Below are 20,905 nucleotides of genomic sequence, written 5' to 3'. Positions count from 1 at the left end.
CACCAGAAGTAATACAACCATCTCCTAACTGTTCTCCCTTTGTCTGCTTTTCCCATGCATCTTTTAAAATGTAAGTCAGATCACAAAACTCTTCTGCTTGAAACCCTTCTGCCCTTCAGTAACTTCCCATCTCACTCATAATAAAATTCCAATCACTCCTCCAGGGACCTGCATAACCTGTCCCCTGGCTGTCTTGCACCTCGTCCCCACCCCACTGTCTCTGTCAGCCACACTAGCCTCCCTGCTGTTCCTCAAACACAGTAAGTATCTTCTTCTTCAGGATTTTGAATTTACTGCTAAGTATCTAATTCAGTATTATAAGAATCTTCATAGGGTTAAGGAAAGAGAAGAATATTATAGTTCCCATTTTTCACATATTATAATAACATCTCTGAAATCTGGATGCGCTTAACAAGTAAATAGTGTCATAGTTTAACTGGCAGTAGGGTTTTCTTCTTAGAGGCTCATCAAGTAATGATGCATCGTAGAGTCGGCAATTTCTTAAATTCGATGAAAGACAGTAATAATAGCATCCATTTAGAAGAATTTATCAAGTGTTAGGCACTATGATAAGTATTTCCTCACTCAATATTTCATGTTTCCCATTGATCACACATTCTGCATTAGGAGTTGTAGCTGCACAAAGGCATTCATTGAGTAAATACTAACTCAGAATCTGACTCTAAAGCCTGTGATACCACTGAGCTACACAACGTCTGAAAATCAAGACTTCAAATCCACTCCTGGCTCTACCACTTATACTATGCCAGATCTGAGCAAGCTCCTGACCCTCAGTTTCCTCCTGTGGAAAGCAAGGGAGTGCAATTAGTCTTTCTTTAAGGCAGTGGTCCCTAAAAGTCAGTCCATGGGCCAATTGCTCCAGAACTGCCTGGAGAAGTTTTAGAATACATATTTGTGAGTCTCCTCTTAGAGGTTTTGCTTTGGTACATATGAAGCTGAGCCCAAGAACCTGCATATTTCTAAAGTCACCAAGTTCTGCTGCATGGCCAGGGTTGGGAACCACTACTCTTGGGTCCTTTCCAGCCTGGACACATGATGATTCTCTGGGGCCATGCTGGGAAGTCAGAGAAATCCACATTCACAGTCCCACTGGGTTTTCATTCCCAGCTATCATGTGCTTCCAGACACTGGGCCATGGATGCAATGAGAACTTCTGCTTCTTGGAACATCCATAGTAAACCAGAAATGAAGAATGAGGGTCACACAGGGTGAATCATGATATTGTTGCAAATGACTTCCCTACCAAAGCACAGCTCATTCTGGGAACATCAACCAAGAAGTTGTAATAGAGCTGTTGCTGCTGCTGCTGCAGCAGCTGCCTCTATGACACATTTCAGCTAGATTGTGTATCCTGGACTTAGAAATCCTTTGTATTTTGTATCCTAACTAAATCCATCCAGTAACTTTCCCTACCTAACAGATGAGAAAAATGAAGTAAAAGAGATATAAAGTGCAGAGGTGGGAGGATGGGGGCAGATCCACATAGGATACTCTGCTATGTGGTATCAAAGGAGTGCCAGTTCCCTTCCAGAAGGCTCTTGGATCTCCTTACTGTGAGTGCATTTCAGCCGTCATTGTGTTACAGCTGTGGGAACTTCTCAGTAACGCAAATTCTCACCCTCAGGTTGATCTATTGAATCAGAAACTCTGGTTAGGGGGAGAAGGCAGCAAACAGTGTTTTAACCAGCCCTCTAGGTGATTCAAGCTTGAGAACTAGAGCAACTGGGGTGGGGGAAGGGAAGTGAGGCTTCAATTCTTCACACAAAGAACATGTTAAATGCATCAGTGTCCTCTCTCCTCATCCATCCAGCACTTCCATCATGCAGAGGGCTTTAAGCCAGCTGGGTGCAGACAGCAGTGTGGCAATAGCACTGATGAAAATCGGAGGGGCTCTCCCTGAGTCAACTTCTGCCTGGAGAACAATACAGAATTCTTGGAGAAGAAAAGTTCAGGAATGGTAGGTGATATGTTTTTCTTGCTGGGAGGCAGTTAAAGGATGAGAAGTAAACTTGGCCTTTGAGAACCACCCAGTCCTTTAGCAAGTCCTACAAACCCTACATCCTGCAAACTTCTTAAGTTCGGCTATTTGTCTCCTTCTCCACTCCTCGATGCAGCACCCAGCCCCCAACCCCTCCCATCTGGACCACTGCAATGCCTTCTAGCTCTTCTTCCTCAGTCCACTATTGTCCCTCTAAGTGAGCTTCCTAAAACTTTATTCTGACATGAACTGTCTAACAGTTGGATCAGGCCTCAGCCTACTCTCTGGCCTTATCTCTGCCCGCCCCAATCCCTGCTCTGATCTTTGCTTTCCATATCCCAGCACACTGGCCTTATTTCCATTCCTAAATGCACAAAGTACCTCCAGCCTCACAGTCTCTGCATGTGATGCTCCCTTTACCCAGGATGCTGGTCCTCTCTCCTTCACCCACCAGCTCATCCTCCAGCTCTCAGCCTGTCACTCCCTCTGGGAATTCCTCCCAGCCACACCCCCACCCTACTCCCCGCCCCCCCCAGTTAGGAATCTCTGTTATCTACTCTTCTAACACACTGGTTTTCCTTTATAGCAATTTTCACTCTTGTAATATAAATAATGATTTGTTTAATTTTGGTCTTCCCACTAAACAGTATGTGTTAAGAGAGCAAGGATCATGTCTATCCTTCTCTCTGTTGTATCTCCAATTTCTAGTAGGGTGTCTAGCATTAACTGAGTGTTCCATAAATGCTTGTTGAAAAGTGATGAAAGAGTTTTCTGTTGTGGATTATTGCAGGGTTTAAAAACAAAGTTCTGGGAATTTGGTCAAGGGTAACCTTGACTAATGAGGCAGCAGATATATGAGGCTTCCTTATAAGTCTGAGTCACCACATGCCTTATTGTAATCTATCTTTCCCTTCATGTATTTAGTTAACAAATGTATTTCTTTAATGAATGTTCATATATTTATTTAATACATAAGTCTCTGCTGTGTGTCAGGTATTGTTCTGAAGATATACTAGTAAATAAGACAGATAAAATAACTTATCTCATGGACCTTACATTCCAGTAAGGGAGATGGACAAAAGACAATAGATTTTCAATAATCAAATAGACACACTTTGTCTATTTGACAATAGCTGTTACTGGCTGTTACTATTCAAGCAGTGTGACAAAGCTATGGAAAATACTAAAACATGGAATGGGGATAAAAGCAGTGGGGGTGGGGCTCTTTTAAGTAACAACCTTTAACATAGAACTTATATTTCACTTGTGCTTGTTTACCTCTTCACTGAAATTGTAAGCAATTTTGAGAACAATAATCATGTCAGGTTCTTCCTTTTCCCCCTCAGCACCTGCCAGCACACAGCACCCATTATGTGCTTAACACACATTTGGCAAATAAATAAGTAGACAAAAAGGCAGGGAGGACTACAAGTATTACAAACCTTCAGACAATGAAAGTTAGACTGGAGGTCCAGTAATAGGGACAAAGCAATATAAGGATGAGGATAGGGAATTCAAAAATAAGAACCAGTAAGTTAGCAATAATCATATTAACAAAACAGGCAAAGTTTCTTGGTAAACCTGTACTCCCAGGAGCCTCAGAGAAAGGGCCCAGGAAAATGGACAAGTCTATCTTGGATGGCCTTTCTCATCCTACTGGATCTTTGGAACCAGGAGAAGCCCAGGGCAATCAACGTGGCACTTCTCAGCAGTACCAGTGTGGTTTTCCCATTGAATATGCCTATTTTGGGTACACTCCTTCTGTGGACAGGATCCCAGCCAATAGTGAAGACTCAGAACTGCCAAGTTGGCCCATGCCCTAGATATCAGGTCCCCTCACTTTCCCCCAAGTCCACTTCTGTATTCATTAGAGCCCAACCATCTGTCTTCCTTACATTATAAAATGTAAAGAAGCATGAAAACATAGGGAATAGCCAGGGAAGCAAGAGCCCCTGTAGCAAATAAGCATTTTGCGTGCTGAGTTGTCTTAGCGGTTTCCTGATGCTTCCACTACCCACCAATCTCCTGGACAGAGAAACCAATTCACTTTCCAGTTTCCCAGAGTGGAAAACTACTAGCACAGGCTGCTGCACGCCCAGCAGGGAGCCTCAGCTATCCAAGCTCTGGCAGGGCCTGGCAGGCAGGCTGAGGAGAAGCAGCTGCCACCAGGGCCCAGCTTCCCAAGAATTATTTTTCATACTATCCTGCCAAGGCCGAGAGCCTGAAAGGGCCACTTGTTTCATGATGTTTACCGTCTCACTACTAGCTCCAGACCACGGGCTCCCCGTCAATGAGTGTCCTATATGCAGCTTCCAGGAAAACACACACACGACACGTGAGGCCTGAGGCATGGAGATCTGACACCTGAGCCTTTCTGAACACAAGGGAGACAAGACTCACAGGAGGGCACAATTGGGGTTAACTGGGGGGCCCAAGCCAATCTATGGTCTAAAGGAACATTTGCAATCACAAAACTTTACAGCCAGGAAGGGAATTTAAGGAAGCAACCTCTCTAGTGGCTTTATGTGAAATATCAGAACCTCTGGGGCCCACAAAGGTGAACTGACTTACTCAAGGACACACAGATGACTAGTGTAACCAGGATTGAAATTCATGTGTCCTGATCCCTGGTTCTTCCTTCTTCAACCCCAGGCTACCATGATCAAATGACAAGGTAGTCCAGTTAAAGAAGCTGTCGACAGCCCTGCTCCCCACAAGCTCCTCGTAGCCGGCTACTTCCAACTGGTTCACTGTGCAAATAAGTATCGACACAACAGGATTGCACTGGGGGCCAAGACAGATTGTTTGTGTTTTCTTCTTCAGTCTACAGGGTTATTCTTTAGGTACAATGGAGCTATTTCACTAAGACCTCCTTTGCCCAAGTTGAAATTCCCCTTAGGAATAGCCCTTTAGGATTGCAGGTTTCCTGAAAGCCCAAAATATTTTCCAGAAACAATTATTGCAGAGCTCCAGGAGAGCAGTCCCCAAACTGTAGTGGGTTTCAGGCACAAGATATGAATCAGACAACGTGTTCTTCTTTCTGGTTAACAAAGTCAGTGAAACCTTCACAGTAAAGTAGTACATCCTCTCCCCCAACAAGGGGGTAAGTTTAAGAGACAGCTGGGTTGCCGTGAAGGTCAGGAGTTGAGAAGAAAACTGGGTCATGGTTTGGAATCATGATAGGTTTATACTTAAAACTTGATTCTTCCACTTCTAAATGTGAGACTCCAAAACTAGTTACCAGATCTATGTGAACTTCAATTTTCTCGTCTTTAGTAATCCCGCCAAGTAGGATTGTTGTAGAGGTTTAATATAATATACACAAAGAACTTAGCATACATTATGGAATGTAATGGGGCTCAATAAATGATGTCTAGGAGGAGGAGAAGAGAGTATTATTTGTTTTAAATATTATATTCACTCTCTCTTAAGTAATTTAGAGGTTTTATGACCTCAGAAAGATTTTTCAAGCTTTCAGCCTCTCAGTTTAAGGGTAATAATGGTACTTGTTTGTAGGAATGCTATAGGGAGTATGAGTTAATATATGCCAAGCACTTAGAGTAGTAATGTTTAATAAAGGTTAGATATTATTTATTTTTAAATTATTTTTACTCTGACTCATTCATTAAAGATTGGAGTTGGTTTCCAAAGTTGCATAAGTTAAAAAATTAAAAATAAATAAGTGATGAAATATAGATAATGGGAAAAGAGAATAGGAACAATAAAATAAGCTAGAGCTAAGATTAATATATAAAATATATTACATTTGGTTCTACAGTATTAACTGGTGATGGGCTTCAACTTTGGCTCTGAGCTTCCTAGCAGTCAATTCAAGAAATGAAACATAATCAATTAACATGAATCACATTGGCAACAAAGCAAAAGTTGCCTTTTTATTTTTGTTTCCAGGTGGGATGGAGTAGCTTGCAGTAATCAGCACTTCCCCAAGAGTAACTGGAAGAGCTTGATAAAATTCATAAGTCATCTATTTGGAGGAATCTGATAGCTGCTGAAGCAATGAGAATGGAGAGACTAAGACATCAAAGTAGGGAAAATCTCAGAGAGGTGAGGGAACTTCTGCAGCCACTGTTAGCCATTTACCAATTTGGAACAAGGGCAAGAGGCTGACTCTGGGCTTGGCCCTAGTAGAGGTTGCTACGAGACAAAATCAGCAGAGCATTTGAAGGAGACCTGGGATCCCTCAAGCATGAAGCATTTGGTCTTGCTCAGCACGTGTGCCAAATGCTGGGGCTGTGTGGAGGTGGAATGTAAAAACCTAAGGAGAAACTCTCTGAAAAGCCAAGCTAAGTTTTTGAGAGTCTTATAAAACAAAGTTTAGAGTTTAGGACCTGCCAGGGAGAGAGAGAGAACACACGGGAGTTTTTAAGAAGCATTGAATGACCAAGAGTTAAAAGTTATACCCTACCCAGCGTGAAGATATTCTGCTCTGCCAAGTTAGGACAGATCCATCCAACTGCTGTAACTGTTGGCCAATCTGGACACTAGGTTCATATTGTTTTAAGAAGGCTGAAGATCCAAATATATTCTCCAAGAGAAGACCACCCCAGCTTCACAGGGAAGTGAGCCAAGCCAGTTTCCACCCACAGGCTGGGTATTTTAGCGGCTACAGATAAAGAAAAAAAGTGCTTAAATTTACCCAAATATGTGTAAGTTCCTTGTTCTTGGCATTTCAAGGGAGGAATTTAGATTCTGTCTTTCAGGTTCTATAACCTATAGTCAAGATATAAGGTCTAACAAGGACATGTACCTTCTGTGTGCAAGCACTGCCAACTTAAAAAATGATTCATCCTCATAAGAGAAATTAGGGATTAGTTTTATTTAATCAAGAAGCACAACCAGTAACCAAAGCTATGTCACATAGTTGTTGTTATTGTTATTATTGGTATGGCTATCAATTACTATTGAGCTAGTTCCTCAACAAGAAAAACTATGACAAAGTCCTAAATGTTTGTCTAAACTACTAAAAATAAACAAACAAACTAAAATTATAGCTTTCTCAAGGTGGATTGATCCTATCCCCATAGCCAGGGCTCCTCCCATGCCAGGACAAATCATTTCTCAAGTTAGCAATGTTTGTCCATAGTAGACACACTTCACTGGATACCTTATAACTTTAATATAGGTCATAGTACCTGAAAGATTGAATTTGAATTCCTCCCTTGAAACACTAAAAATAAGAGATTTATACATATTTGGGTAAATTTACACACATTTTCCTTTATTAATAACCATCAAAATACTCTCCCTATATACTAAAGCAGGGAGACCTTAGGCACTTAAGAATAAGCACAGAGACCTCCCCCTTCCTCACAGCCTGGAGTTGCTCTAGCTCTGCAAGGGGACGGGCACTCCCAGTCCTCCAACACCAGAAGACTGGACCCCTGATACTTCACATTAGTAGCTTAGGTCTGATTCACTCCAAACTTAGCATCCCCATCATCTAAAGGGGTGATATTCCTAGGGGTTCCCTCTCAGCTTCCCAGTATCTTTCTGAGATCAAGTCTCACATGGCATCATTTAGATCTTTTTTTGCAGAAAAATACAGAAAAGCCTGGGAGTTCCTTGACTTTCTTTCTTCCCTCCCTCTCCTTGTTCCTCAAACATTTATTGATTGCCTATATAAGCCAAGCACTGTAATAGGTACTGGTCACAGGTACACAAGAGATCATCACTACACCAAATATGACAAAGACCAAAGTCATAAAAATCTCTGAAGCAGGAAAAATAAAGTTGCATATTTTTTTCAACAGCTCATCATCTCCCACTTAAGCCTATAAAAAAAAAATTCTCACTGATTTGACTGTCTTAACTTTTCCTTTATTTTATTGTGTATGTGTCCAAACCACCAAAAAATTCTGGGAGGCCTATCTTGCCACATCCACGCTCTTCAGAGAACTGCTGGCTGAGACCAAGCACTAAGTCAACAATCACACTATTCTCCCCAGAAAAAATACATTGTAATGGATATGCTTGGCCCAGGCAGAGGGCCCTGCCTTCCCTTGGAGTCAGGATGGCCAGAGTTCAGGACTGTTAGAAGCCCCATTCCCCAAAGGCAAATTGACTCTCTTGTGGGGACCACAAGAGACTAATGTGCCCTTTTTTCTCTTTCCTGCCCCATCATCTGCTTGATAGAAACTATTATTTTGTGGTGCTTGGGTTCTTTTAATTTGCTTCTCTTCCAACAGTAACAAATTGCAACCCTTGATACTTGTATATAACTCTCCAAAGCCCATCCACTTCCATTACTTCATTTAGTCTCCCACACTAACCCTGTGAAGTTGAGAGAGCAAAATTATTATCCCCATTTTCTAAGTGAGCACAGTGAGGTACAGAGATTTGCCTACAGTCCCAAAGCTAGGTAGTGACAGAATTGGAACTAGAATCTAGATTTCTTGATTTCTATTGCCATGGTCTAGTCACCATACCATGCTTTTATCACACCCTGTTGTTGGCACACACAATGTCAGTAGTGTGACCCCAGGGGTCAAGAATGACCAAGTGGGAGAACAACATGGACAGAGGGCACAGGGAGGATTATTGTCCATCTGAAGTTTAGAATATCCTGGTCCCAGGATTTGTGGAAATATGATAGTAAGAGGAAACCATGTAATTTTTTTATGTTTTCCCACTCTGACACTGGGGTTTGCCACATGATTTCCTTAGCCAATGAGACTTAGCAAACATGACTCCAACAGTGGCTTGAAAAATGCTTGAATGTTCCCACTTCCACTCTATTCCTGTGAAATTTCCATGAGAACATACCCATGCTAGTCTGCTAGAGGATGAAACAGAGCATGACCACGTTGTCCCAGTCATCATAGCCCGGGCCATCCTAGCAATACACAAGTGAATCAAGACAAATGAGAGAGCAGTTCAACTGAGCCTGGCCATGAACAAAATAAATGCTTGTTTTAAGGCATTGAGCTTTGGATAGGATGTTAAGAAGCAATATGTATAATAGATAAATGACAAAATTGCATACTTCAATTTAAAGTTTAAAAATACATGTAATACAAAAAAAAAAAAAAGCCCACAAATTTTGGCTTAAAAGATTCTCCTAACACATCCATTTTGAGCATGGCCACACCCTGTTGGAAAAAGAACCTACCTGAGATCCCACAGGACCTGGGTCCCAAAAGCATAACAGGACATCCAAGTAAAATCCAGGTGGAAGCCAGCCAGAAACAACTGGTAAACCAACCTGCAGAAGTTCTCTAAAGCACCTAAAAATTCTCTTCTATTTTTCCCAAAAGGTGCAGAAGCAAATGGTTGCTTCTTCCACCTCCCATTTTAAAAAAAATGCCCTCTTACTCCACCTACTCAGTGTCAGAAAATGTTTCACAATATTCAACAGGTTACATATAATGTATATATATAAAAAGTATATTAGTTTCTGTTCTTGGTTTGCCCATGTTTCACCATGGAGTTTTGTTGTTTTTTTTTTTTAAAAGAGCTTTTGGGCCCTTTTGTCAGGGCTTTTCCCAAGACGAACATTGATGGGCTTAAACACATTCAGCTGGTCTTCTAGCATGGCGCTGAGTAAGGGCAGCCTTACCTGGATTAACCTGAGATTTTGCAGGACTCAAGATAGGCAGCAGCAGGAGCAGCACCAAGGGCATTCTGGGAACCAGGATCATCGCAGTAGGTGGTGTCAGAACTGGAGTCTGCAGCCCACCAACCATGCAAGAAAACAGAAAGAGAAGACATCAGTGAGGCAACATGAACGAACACAATTTTCACAGTTAATTTTGTGTTCTCGCAGTGTTTATTTCTATATTTGGGGTACTTTGGGAGTTGAATGGTACATTCAATAATCTCCTAATATAAGAATTTTAAAACTCTATTAGATCATACACTTGTGGAATTAAAATTAGCAAAACTATAGTCAGATGACAAAATTTTGCTAACAAATATTCAAATGGTGAATAGTGGTAAAGTAAAACTTATATTTACTATGTCAATTGATATTTTCATAATTTTGATATTGATTCCAGTATTCAACCAAGAAAAGCATTCAATAATTTTAACGTGTTTGCCTTTCAAAATATATAAGTTCAATATTTATCCTGATTTGTTATCTCTGAATTTTGGCTTAAAGTGGTACTTGAGATTCTGAAGTGGTACTTCAGATTCTGTATTTTTACGTTTCCCCAGAATGATCTATGTGAAAATAGATTAGATTTGGAGACAGCAGACTCATGTTTAGCTTAACAGATATACAGATAGTTACATATAGAAATATTTATAGGTATGCATGTATACATGGGTGAGTGTACACACATATATTTTATCAGCTGAGGGGCCTAGAAGCTATGATACCCCAGTAGCAGTGAGCAAACCTAATGCCCAGATCTTGGTTTCTAATACCATTCGCCAATAAAAGGAACCAGAGTTCCTTAGAAAAATGGCTGATTATGGGTCTGGGACAGGAAATATACAAGATAAGCCTGGAGCATCATTTAGTGCCAGAAATTGAGAAAGTATATACACTAAAAGATGATGGGGTATGTAAAAGGGACATGGGAGCTGACTGAAAGAACTCCCAATAACCAAAGCTGGAATAATTTGAGCAAGAAAATAATGTGGTAGAATTATAACCCAAAGTATAAAATAAATATCCATGAGTCCATGATGACATAAATAAATGATTGAATAAATGAATGGGGAGAACAGACATATTTCCCATGCAGAAGAATTCCAAATAATTTATGTAGATGATCTGCTCTTAAGGAGATGAAACATTACTACTGCCCTCCCCCCAATTCCTTAAGTGTAAGCTGCACATAACTTTCTCCTGAAGAGTACAATATGGAAATGGAGACAGGAAAAAAGTGTCACTTTTCAGTGGAGAACTCTGACAAACATTTCCTCAAGTCAGGTGATCAAGGTTAACACCAATGTTGATAAGTTGTATTGATAGTATGTGTCCTCGATATGATGTGATGAGAATGGCAATTTACCTCTGTGGTTTTCCTCCCCAAAACCTATTGCTGCAGTCTACTCATGAGAAAAATCATCAGACAAATACCAATTGAGGGAAATTCTACAAACTCCTGATGAGTAATCCTCAAAACTGTCAAGGTCATCAAAAACAAGAAAGTCTGAGAAACTATCACAGATAAGGGAACCTGAGGAGACACAATGACTAAATGTAATGTTACATCCTGGATGGGATCTTAGAACAGAAAAAGGACATTAAGGGAAAACTGAGGAAATCAGAATAAAGTATGGACTTTAGTTAATATGTCAATATCCGTTCATTCATTTTGACAAATGTACTATACTAACATAAGATGTTAATGATAGGGGGAACTGGGTGTGGTGTATACAGGAATTCTATGCACTATCTTCACAATGACTTTATAAATATAAAATTATTTAATAAAACTTGAATAAAAAGTTTATTTACCAAAAAGTTCCCTCCAGGTAACACCAAGGGAACTTGGTGTTAATAATCAATGAAGAGAAGAAATTTCTTTAAGCTACAGTGATTAGGGAAGGCTTCCTGGAGAAATAAGCATCTAATCAGGTTCTTGAAGGATGGGCAAGATTTTAACAGGCAATAATGGGGATGGAGTAAGAGGATGACATGGAGAAGTTACTTTTTCTAGGAAACAGAAGCATTCTATGATAATTTCTAAGCAGAATACTTACTCACCCACCCAAATTGGTAAAAGAAAAAAAAAGTCAGATTGAAAATTCAGTTGATTTTTACTAAAGAGGATAGAGCCAAAGCAAATCAAACACAGAAGACTCAAGTGGTCCCATGGTGGGGAGTAGGGGGTAGGTGATCCACAGACCACAGAGGGAGATGACCATGGTTTCATGGCATTGATTTGGATGGGATAAAATACAGGTCTTAGGGTGCCTAGTCTTCTCCAGCAGCAAGAACACTGTGTTTCCATAAACGTGCCCAAATAAACATGCCCAGAAGAAGAAATACACAGGTAGATCTTGGAAACATTGGTCTTGGCTATAGTCTAGCACTAGCTCAGGACCATGATCCAGGATGTCTTTCCACAAAGACCAGAGCTCTTTGTGAACAGCCATTCAGCCAGTGCTTGAAATAAAAATAAAATCCTAAGCCCTCTGCTACCTGAATAGACCCCTCTTGGCCAGGGGGACCCCAGAAACACCTTAAAACTGAGTTCCCAGCCATGACAGGATGAAAGAGATAAAGCACAGTTACATGTGTATGATTTCCCTTTGTAAATATTCATGAATCATCCTATAGCTTGTAGAATATGTATGTTTGATCACCCTGCTCAGTATAAAATCCTGTTCTCTGTTCTCTCTTCTTTGAAGCATGTGTACCTGGCTTCTGGGCTGGCTCTGTTTCCCAACCTGTTGGAATAGCAGCCCAGCAGGTTGCTACCCTTTATGAGAAATAAAGCTCTCTTTTTTCCAAAGTAAACCTCATCATTTTTTTTTTTTTCAGTTAACAAATGGCAATTGCGAAGGGACCCAGGGAGACCCCCAGTATTCCCCAGTCTGATTGGAGGGCAACAAACTGACATCTGCACAAACCCATTAGTGGCTCAGTTGTCTCCCTGACCTCACTGGGAGGAACTCAGGTAAACGCCCCTGGATGCAACATCTCCCGCTTTTAGGGTAAAGATCTCAGAGACTTTATTTCTCTCCACCCTTTCCCTTCATTTCTCCCCAGTTCCAGTTGCCTCCATTCCCAACCCCAAAGGAAATGTCTTTGTTGGCCCCAGGTTTTGGCGGGGGTGGGTGGGTGGGGTGTGGGGGGTGTGATTACCCCAGTTTCTCTGGTTCTTTCCATTCTGGCCCAGGGAGAAAATGTTTTTATAGGTCCTGGGTTTGGTGGGGGGACCTGGTTGGATTTAGCTGGTCCATAAGGGTTTGTGAGGACACTCTCGTAAAGCTAAGTGCAGCTATAAAAACTTTAGTTCCAAGAAAATGTTCTCTGCTCCCTCACCATCAGAGACACTAGTAACTGACATGCTTAAAAAACTATATAAAATTCTTGTAAATGTTCAAAATCTAACCTGAATGATTTAAAGCTTTGCAGGCCACAATAAAATCTTAGGAGACCCCTAGTTTATCTGTGCACTCAATTAAAACAAAAAGGCCATCAAACCTTCCAAAACAATGAAGATAATGCTATAACTGATGTTCCAAGTTTTCCAAATGGGATCAAAAATCTTTCTAGCCTCCCTTAAAGAGGGTGATTTAAAGTTAAAAGAGACTCCAAAAAAAAAAATATATATATATGGCACATTCAAAATATTTAGTCAACTCTTCTTTCTTACCTCTCTTTCCATCTCTGCTCCTAAACAATTGTTTTTCTAACCAATAAAAATTTTCAGTAATTTAAAATCTTAAGGTCATATTATGCTGAATTAAAGAAGACAATAAAACATCTGAGTTATTTATAAGTAAGTTAGAATACTAAAACAATTGTTGGACATAGGTTTGCGTTTGTATAATTTGACATCTTATTTTTATATGATATAAAAAACTAAAGATATTTAGATATGCTCATAAAGTTGGGAACTGATTACAGCTCAAAGTTACTTTAACATTCTAGATTTTTCATCAAAAATAAGGGTTACTAAGAGTTAACATTATAATTAATATATGTAACTGAAACTACAAGAGAAACAATTCTAGCTATATAAAATATGAAAAAATTGGATACAAGGCGTTTTTGAAAAAAATAAAAATCTTGCTTTTAAAATCTTTTAAATTATCACTTGTGTTAAATGACTGTTTTATAGTAACCTGTAATCCTGTTTTATGACAAAAGTGTTTGTTAAACCTTTGATATTTGACAAACTTTCCAAAATCAAAATTTTTAAATTATCTTTTTGGACTCAAACTAGCTTTCTAAATATTAGAGCCACTGAAAACCTCAGAGAAACCCATTTGACTTATTCAGTATATTACAGCTACACAGGAAGCATTGCCAAATATGAAATGGTGTTTAACTTTCTTTAGGTTACACTTATATAAATATGTTATTAATATTGAGATTCCTAAAATTCTGATATGCTTTAACATATGTTATCAATAATAATCATGGTTATTATGTTAAATTGTTATATGCCACAGAAATAACCAAATTTTCTTTGTCAATTGTTTCTTTAACCAGTGGTATTCTAAGACTTTTTGTCATCCATAGATAATTATTATGTTACTTTAATTGTTCTCAAAAGTGGTTTTCTAATAACTTTAGAGATCATATGATTGAGACTGAATCCTGAATTCTTTTCTGGCTACAAGTCTGCAAATAATGTTTTCAAATTCTTCTTCCATTTTTCTGACTTGAACTCAATGAAATGCCACCCCCTTTTATTTCCTGAGCTCCTACACCTTGTGACATACATATCCTATCAAGATACAGTGCTCCAAATATTAATATTTGCTTTTCTATATGAAAGCTACTTCCACTTTAACTGAAGGTGCTTTGAGTTTAACATCTAGACACCTCAGCTAGATGCCCTCCCGACTCTAAAGAAACTGGCTTACTTTACTAAAAAAAAAAAAAAAACTGATGCATTCATTATCATTGCTAATCTAACCTCAAGCAAGATAAGAATTAGTTACATGGGACTGAACTAATTTTTTTAACCATTTGTTTAAAGCATTGCTAATTCTTTTATGTTTTGTTTTCCAGAAGACAAGAAAACTTTTTTCTTTTTTTTATTTACAGCTTACAACAAATTGGTAAAGTATATTTTATGAACAATTTGAAACATTTATTTTTCTCTCTACTTGATTTGTCCAGAATTTGGAAACTATTCATAAGTATTCTTATTTCATGGTAGTATAGTTATTTGCATAGTTCTGTAAGAATCTGTTTTTCTTTTATAACGGAAGAATTAGAGATACTGTTTATTTTACCAAGGCTTTGACTGGAATGGCATATTTTCGAATATGACCAGACAGACTGCTTTGAGGAATCAGGTTGACTTTTATAAGGCCAATAAAAGCCCTTTGGGGGGAAAAAAAAACTTGATCTGATACCTCATCTATGACATTTCCTGGTCTGTGGTAAGTAAAGAATGTCACTTTCTAACAGGTCCAGAAATCTCACATTACTTTGGAACCTCGAAGAAAAGGAATTTCACAATTCATACAGGTATCTACAGGCAGTTAAATCCTTGGGTTGGCTCAAGAGACCTTCAAGTAACCTGAAATTGCTTAAAAAGCAGAGAGGGAAAAGTGTTCCAGCAAAGTCAATTTTGAAAAAGAAAGCCTATGTCCAATGACTATTCTTATTGTACTTTATGCAAATAATCAAACCAAGTATACTTAAATCTATTTATAAATTAAGTTGGTCCTACTATGATTTGCCTTTAATAAAAATGAGAAACTAGAGAGAGAAAATGTTTCAGAAAAAAAGAAAAGGCCCATTATTAAATCCTAGCCTTGTCCTTTTTTTTTTTTTTTTAAGTTTTTTATTATTTTTCCAAAGTTTGGACTAACACCTGGTTATTTTTTGACTAAAAAAACAAAAAATACACATTATAATTTTCTTCATGACATTTTTATTTGACTCCTAACAGAATAGACTCCTTTTTCCATTTTGATGCCCAAATTCTTTAATTGTCAAATTATTAATGTTGTTTTTCTCTCATTTTACTTCCAAGAAAACCAGAGTCATGACATCCTGAAGACTAGAGATGATTCAATGAAGCCTACAAATCTGCCCAATCTAAAATGCCACTGGGCCCGGTTTGCTTTCCATTGCTAATGCCCTGGTATTATACAGACTTCCTCCCTCTAGCCCCAGGGACTATGGGACCAGTAAGGACCGGTTTAAGGGGCAAAATAGTCTTAACAAAATACTTATGTTTATATAAGTAATTGCTACAGGTCTGTAACTAAAACTTAGACTACAGTAGCTTGATAATTATAGATAAGTTAATTTTATACCTATGTTTTTGGCTTTTGGTTTCCAACTATATTGCTTAAAAGGTTTTAAGGGATTAATGAGTGCCTATCTACCCCTAATTGGATGTAAGCTTCTATGGCTCTAAACCTCTCCTGAGCCATAAGGGTCCCTCTGAAGACCTAGATGGACTTAGGGCAAGTAGCCACTCTACCCCATCAATAATGGAACAAAATAAAGTTTGGCCATTGCAACTGTTTCTGGCATATCTTGACCAAAACAGAGGACTGTGAACTAAAAATACAATCCTAAGCCCTTTGCTAACTGAATGGACTTTTCACGGCCAAGGAGACCTCAGAAATACCTTAAAACTGAGTTCCCAGCCATGACAGGACAGGAAAGATAAAGCATAATTACATGCATATGATTTCCCTTTATAAATATACATGAATCATCCTATAGCCTGTTAAATATTGTATATTTGACCACCCTGCTGGGTGTAAAATCCTGTTCCTTGTTCTCTCTTCTTTGAAGCATGTGTGCCTGGCTTCTGGCTGGAGCTGTTCATCCCAATGTGTTGGAATGGTGGCCAACAGGTTGCTACCCTTTATGAAAAATAATACTCTCCTTTTTCCAAAGTATAAACTTCATAAATTTCTTTTTTAGTTAACAGTGCTGAGGCCCAGGACTGTCTTGGTTAACCACTCTCTCCTACCAGCCTTTTTCAGAAGAATCCAATAATTCTTTCTTGTGGTACCTTCCTCATGGGTACCTGGCCATAACTTTCTCCCCTCCATAACCTGCCCTAATGGTTCCTTCTACAAAGAATGTCTCCTACACCTCATTCTCTTTCTTTCCCTCACTAAAACTCATGCTGAATTTACCTCTATTTGATCCTCCATAACACTATTATATTATAAAATAATCTATTTCATCATTAGCTTCAAAATGGCTCATTCTTGTATTGCCAAAATAATACTTTATATCCTGTACAGAGTTGTGTTCAAAAGTGGTTTTTAACTGAAATAAGCCAAACTTCCCAAGTGGTCGAAAAATGTTGACTAATTTCCTTTTAAAACTGTTGCTTAGTTTCAGGCTATGAATATCCAAAACCAGTGATTATACTTCTGTTTTGCTTAAAATTAGGGTGACCAGCAGCTAACAAACACAGAAGGACCATAAAACACCTAGAAGGACTATACTTACATGATATATATCTAAAATGTATCAGGGACGATCTCATACAATATTCACAGTAACTCAATGAGATTTTCATCCATAAGGGAGCGAGGAGGAAGATCAGGTTCTGCAGTTGATAGGGGACAAAACTCCTATGTGAACCTAGGGTTTGTATTATTCCAAAATCCACATGGGGTTTTGTTGTTGTTGTTCCTTTTGTCTTTGCTTTTGTTTGTCATCATACTATATTATCTTTTGATCTTGCCTCTGCCTACCTCACCAGAGCTACTCTGCTGATCAACTTTTCCACCTCAGTCACACTGGGCTTCTTTTGCTCCCTTCTTCCATTTTCTTTTGCCTAAAGACCTCTATCTAGAAGTTTCTTTCCTCTCTTCGTCTAATTCGAATCTCCATTCAATGGTCACTTCCTCAGTGAAATGTTCCCTGATCCCTTGACTGTTATGTACACTAAAACATCCTATAATTTTTCTATATAGAAATGATCATAGTTTCTAATTATATATTCAATGCTGTGATTGTTTGTGTCCCTGCCATAAGCTCCATGTTTATTTTATTCACTATTGTATTCTCAACAGAGTGCTCAATAAATATCTGCAGAGTGGATTAATGATTGCCGTGAGCTATATATTTAGTGATTCCAGCTGGTCATTCTAAACTTCATACCCTAAAAGTAGGTATCCCCAAAGCTTATTATGAACAAACATCACCCTTTTCTGCCCCTTCGAATGAGCCTTTCCAATGGTTCAATATTTAACACATTAACTGCCATGAGAGTTGTATTTAACTCACTCTAGTTTTGATCCCATGGCTGCATGAAGCATATATAAAACCCTGTTGGGTTCTTATTGTTACAATTAATATTGACAATTTAATTATAAAAATGTGGATTAAATGAATAGAAGTCAATAAATTTTATTTTTCTATTTATGTTTACCTTTAATTTACACTTGAAGTTTTTATTCTATTTTCATAACAACAACCAAAAAAAAAAAAAAAACAAGGAAAAGTTTCTGATTTTTTTTGTGTGGTAGTCAATGTGACATGTGAACAGAACCCAAAAGCATACATAGAAGCACATAAACGAGCTAGAAAGGCCCTTCTCTACCCAGTTCTTTAGTTAACAGTACAAATTCCTTTGACAAACAATTTATTCAAGCCTTAAAAAATAAAACTTGAAAATGCAAATATCCCTGGTCAAGTCATTGGCCTTCATTCATTCACTTAGGAACTATTTGGTAATGTCTATTAGGTGCTATTACAGGTGACAAACACATCAGTAAAAAAGTCAGAGAAGATCCCTGTCATTATGGAGCTTATAGTATACAAGCAAACAAATAAGGAACTTTAAAGAGATATATGTATGATGAAGAAAATAAAATAGAGTAATGTGATAGAGAGTGAATGAGAGCTATTCCAGGGAAGGTGGCCAGCGAAGGCTTCTCTGGGACGCATTTGGCACAGAAATACATAAGTAGGACAAAGAAGAGAACGGGCAACCCAGAACAGACTCATGAATAAATGAGATTGCACTACATGATAGAAGGGGTAATTAAAATCAGTGATTAAGTTTCAGATAGTTCAATAGCCTTTTCAAAAGCAAATAGAGGTGTATTCACACCTCACAAAAATAAGGAGCCCAAAATGTAAAGATAGAACCATAAAAGTATGTTTAGAAAATCTAGGAGAGTTTGTGACCTAAAGATAAGCAAGGCCCAAATAAATAAGACATGGAAAGCAAAATCCAGAAACGAAAAGAATGATAAATTTTTCCACCAAAATTCAAAATTCTTTGAGACAAAAAGACATCATAAACATAACAGGCAAGCAACAGGCTAAGCTAAATATTAGAAATTATATAACAAAATACCTTCAGGTATAAATAATCTCTGTAAATCATTTTGTAAAAATGAGCCAAGTAAATAAAAAGAATTTAACAGAAGAGATAATGCTAGTGAACATCTAAAAGTATTCAACGTCACTGGTAGTCAGAAAGACAAATATTAAAGCAGTAGCTGAATACCAATTTTACCCATCAGATTGGCAAAATTTTAAAGTGTGATAATATGAAATTTGGCAATAATCTGGGGAAATGCATACTTCTATACTCTGTCATTGGATATATAAATTAGAAGATAATTTAAATACAAATGCATATACTATATGAACCATATATTCCATCATTAAATTACTGTTTACCCTATAGAAAGACTTGTGTGTATACACAATGAGTTATGCACAAAAAAGTACTTTGCAGCATTTTTTTTTAAATAACAAAACTTGGAAAAGTGTCTATCAATAGCAGAACTCTATAAACTATGGTATATTCCTACTGTGAAATACTATGTAACAGTGAAAAAGAATGAGTTAGAGCTACATGTATTTACAGGGTGTGATATACATGACATGTTCTTAGTGAACAAACAGGTTGCAAAGTATATGTAAAGCATGCTATATATTTTTATGGATATACACACACAGTCATATACATTTATACACATAAAAGATCTGGAAGGTTAGACACCGTGCTGGTAACAAGGGTTCCCTCTGAGATAGAGTCGGGAGATGGACTACAACATTTGTCAGGAGAGATTGCAAATGGTGACCAAAAGGAGAGTGTAGCCTTACTTGTAACATTTTGATTTTTAACAAGGAAAATGTGTTCTTTGTTAATGTCATTTATATTGGCTTTTCTGACAAAACAAAACAAATCATTTTTCCTGGGGACAGGCTATCAGAATATCAAAGGTGCTTTCCAACTAACCACGCTGATCCCAGGATTGGAGGTGTATGGGGGAAACATCTTCTGTACCTTGAAAATCACTTGTGCTATTCAGAGGTGTTATTAATTAGTACACCTTGTAGGTGAATAAAGTGGAAGCAGGAAACAGTTCAGAACAGCCACTCATATCCTTTTTAGAATGCTCCGCACTTTATTAGGTACTTACATTATATCATTGAGCCTCACAACAGTCCTGTGGAGGGAAATTACCATCACCTTTTTACAACGTAGGAAAGTAAGGCCCTAAGTCCCCTTAGGCACAGCCTAGGTGGTTTTACCTGGTCTGGCTGCTGTTTCCCATTCATCACTGAGTTATAGTTAACTTTTTTACCTGTCTTTCTCCCAAGCCAGACCATGAGTCAGGTAAGGTCAGAGATCTTGCTTTTCTCTACATCAAAATGAGATTAGTTTTTACTCTCCTGGGTCACAAAGTTAGAAAGAGACTGAGTTATGACTCGATTCCAGTTCCTCTAACTCCAAGGCCAGTGTTTCTATGCCCACAGTCCAGTGTTTTTCAAGGAACATCAGTGAATATGTGGCTCAGAGACAATAGGTCCTTTGTAGTAAAAAACCCACTTCCCTCACCATAGTCAGAATCCCCTTCCCTAGCCAAGCTGGATGAACATTCCAAGTTGACTTCAAAGGCAGCCATAGCCCAGGACCTTCCAGATCTGATGGGAGATGGTTGACTCTCTGTCTCAGGATGGCCCACACCAGGGTCTGGACAGGCTGTGGGCCAAGCCACCAGGAGACCAAAAAGTAAAATGCAAGATCAGGCCGACAGGAGTGTGGCAGCCACGGTGAGAAATCAGCAGCTCTCCAGGAATGAAAAAAAAACGAGTCTGAGAAGTCAAACTTCTCACAAATTATTACTGTCTTTGGATGAGCTTACAAAAACTTCTTTCTGAAACACAGTCAGGGCCACGTCACAGTGAAAGCACAAGCGCATTCTGCCTTACACCGTCCTGTTCTCTGGAGGGTTCTAGCACGTAGGGCTTGCTCCTGGTCAGTCCTGGGTCTCCTGCAGCTCTGGGTTAGACGCTCC

The 20,905-nt window shown here is 38.6% G+C and overlaps 1 protein-coding gene across 3 annotated transcripts in view; it reads right to left on the bottom strand.

The window, feature by feature from the left end:
- Positions 1-20,905, bottom strand: part of DDR2 (discoidin domain receptor tyrosine kinase 2) — a 140,262-nt gene that overhangs the window by 37,363 nt on the left and 81,994 nt on the right. For 2 of the 3 annotated variants that reach the window (XM_045547228.1, XM_045547227.1), the window contains one exon: positions 9,576-9,684. In XM_045547228.1, the coding sequence (XP_045403184.1) occupies positions 9,576-9,657 (82 nt within the window). In that variant the 5' untranslated portion in view covers positions 9,658-9,684. Of the gene's footprint in view, positions 1-9,575; positions 9,814-20,905 lie in introns of those variants that run through there. The other variant, XM_045547226.1, reaches the window with a different exon arrangement.

This window comes from Lemur catta, chromosome 3 (genome assembly GCF_020740605.2).
Source record: "Lemur catta isolate mLemCat1 chromosome 3, mLemCat1.pri, whole genome shotgun sequence".
NCBI lineage: Eukaryota > Metazoa > Chordata > Mammalia > Primates > Lemuridae > Lemur > Lemur catta.
Note: the sequence above shows the minus strand (reverse complement) of the source record. Positions and strands in the feature narration are given on the sequence as shown.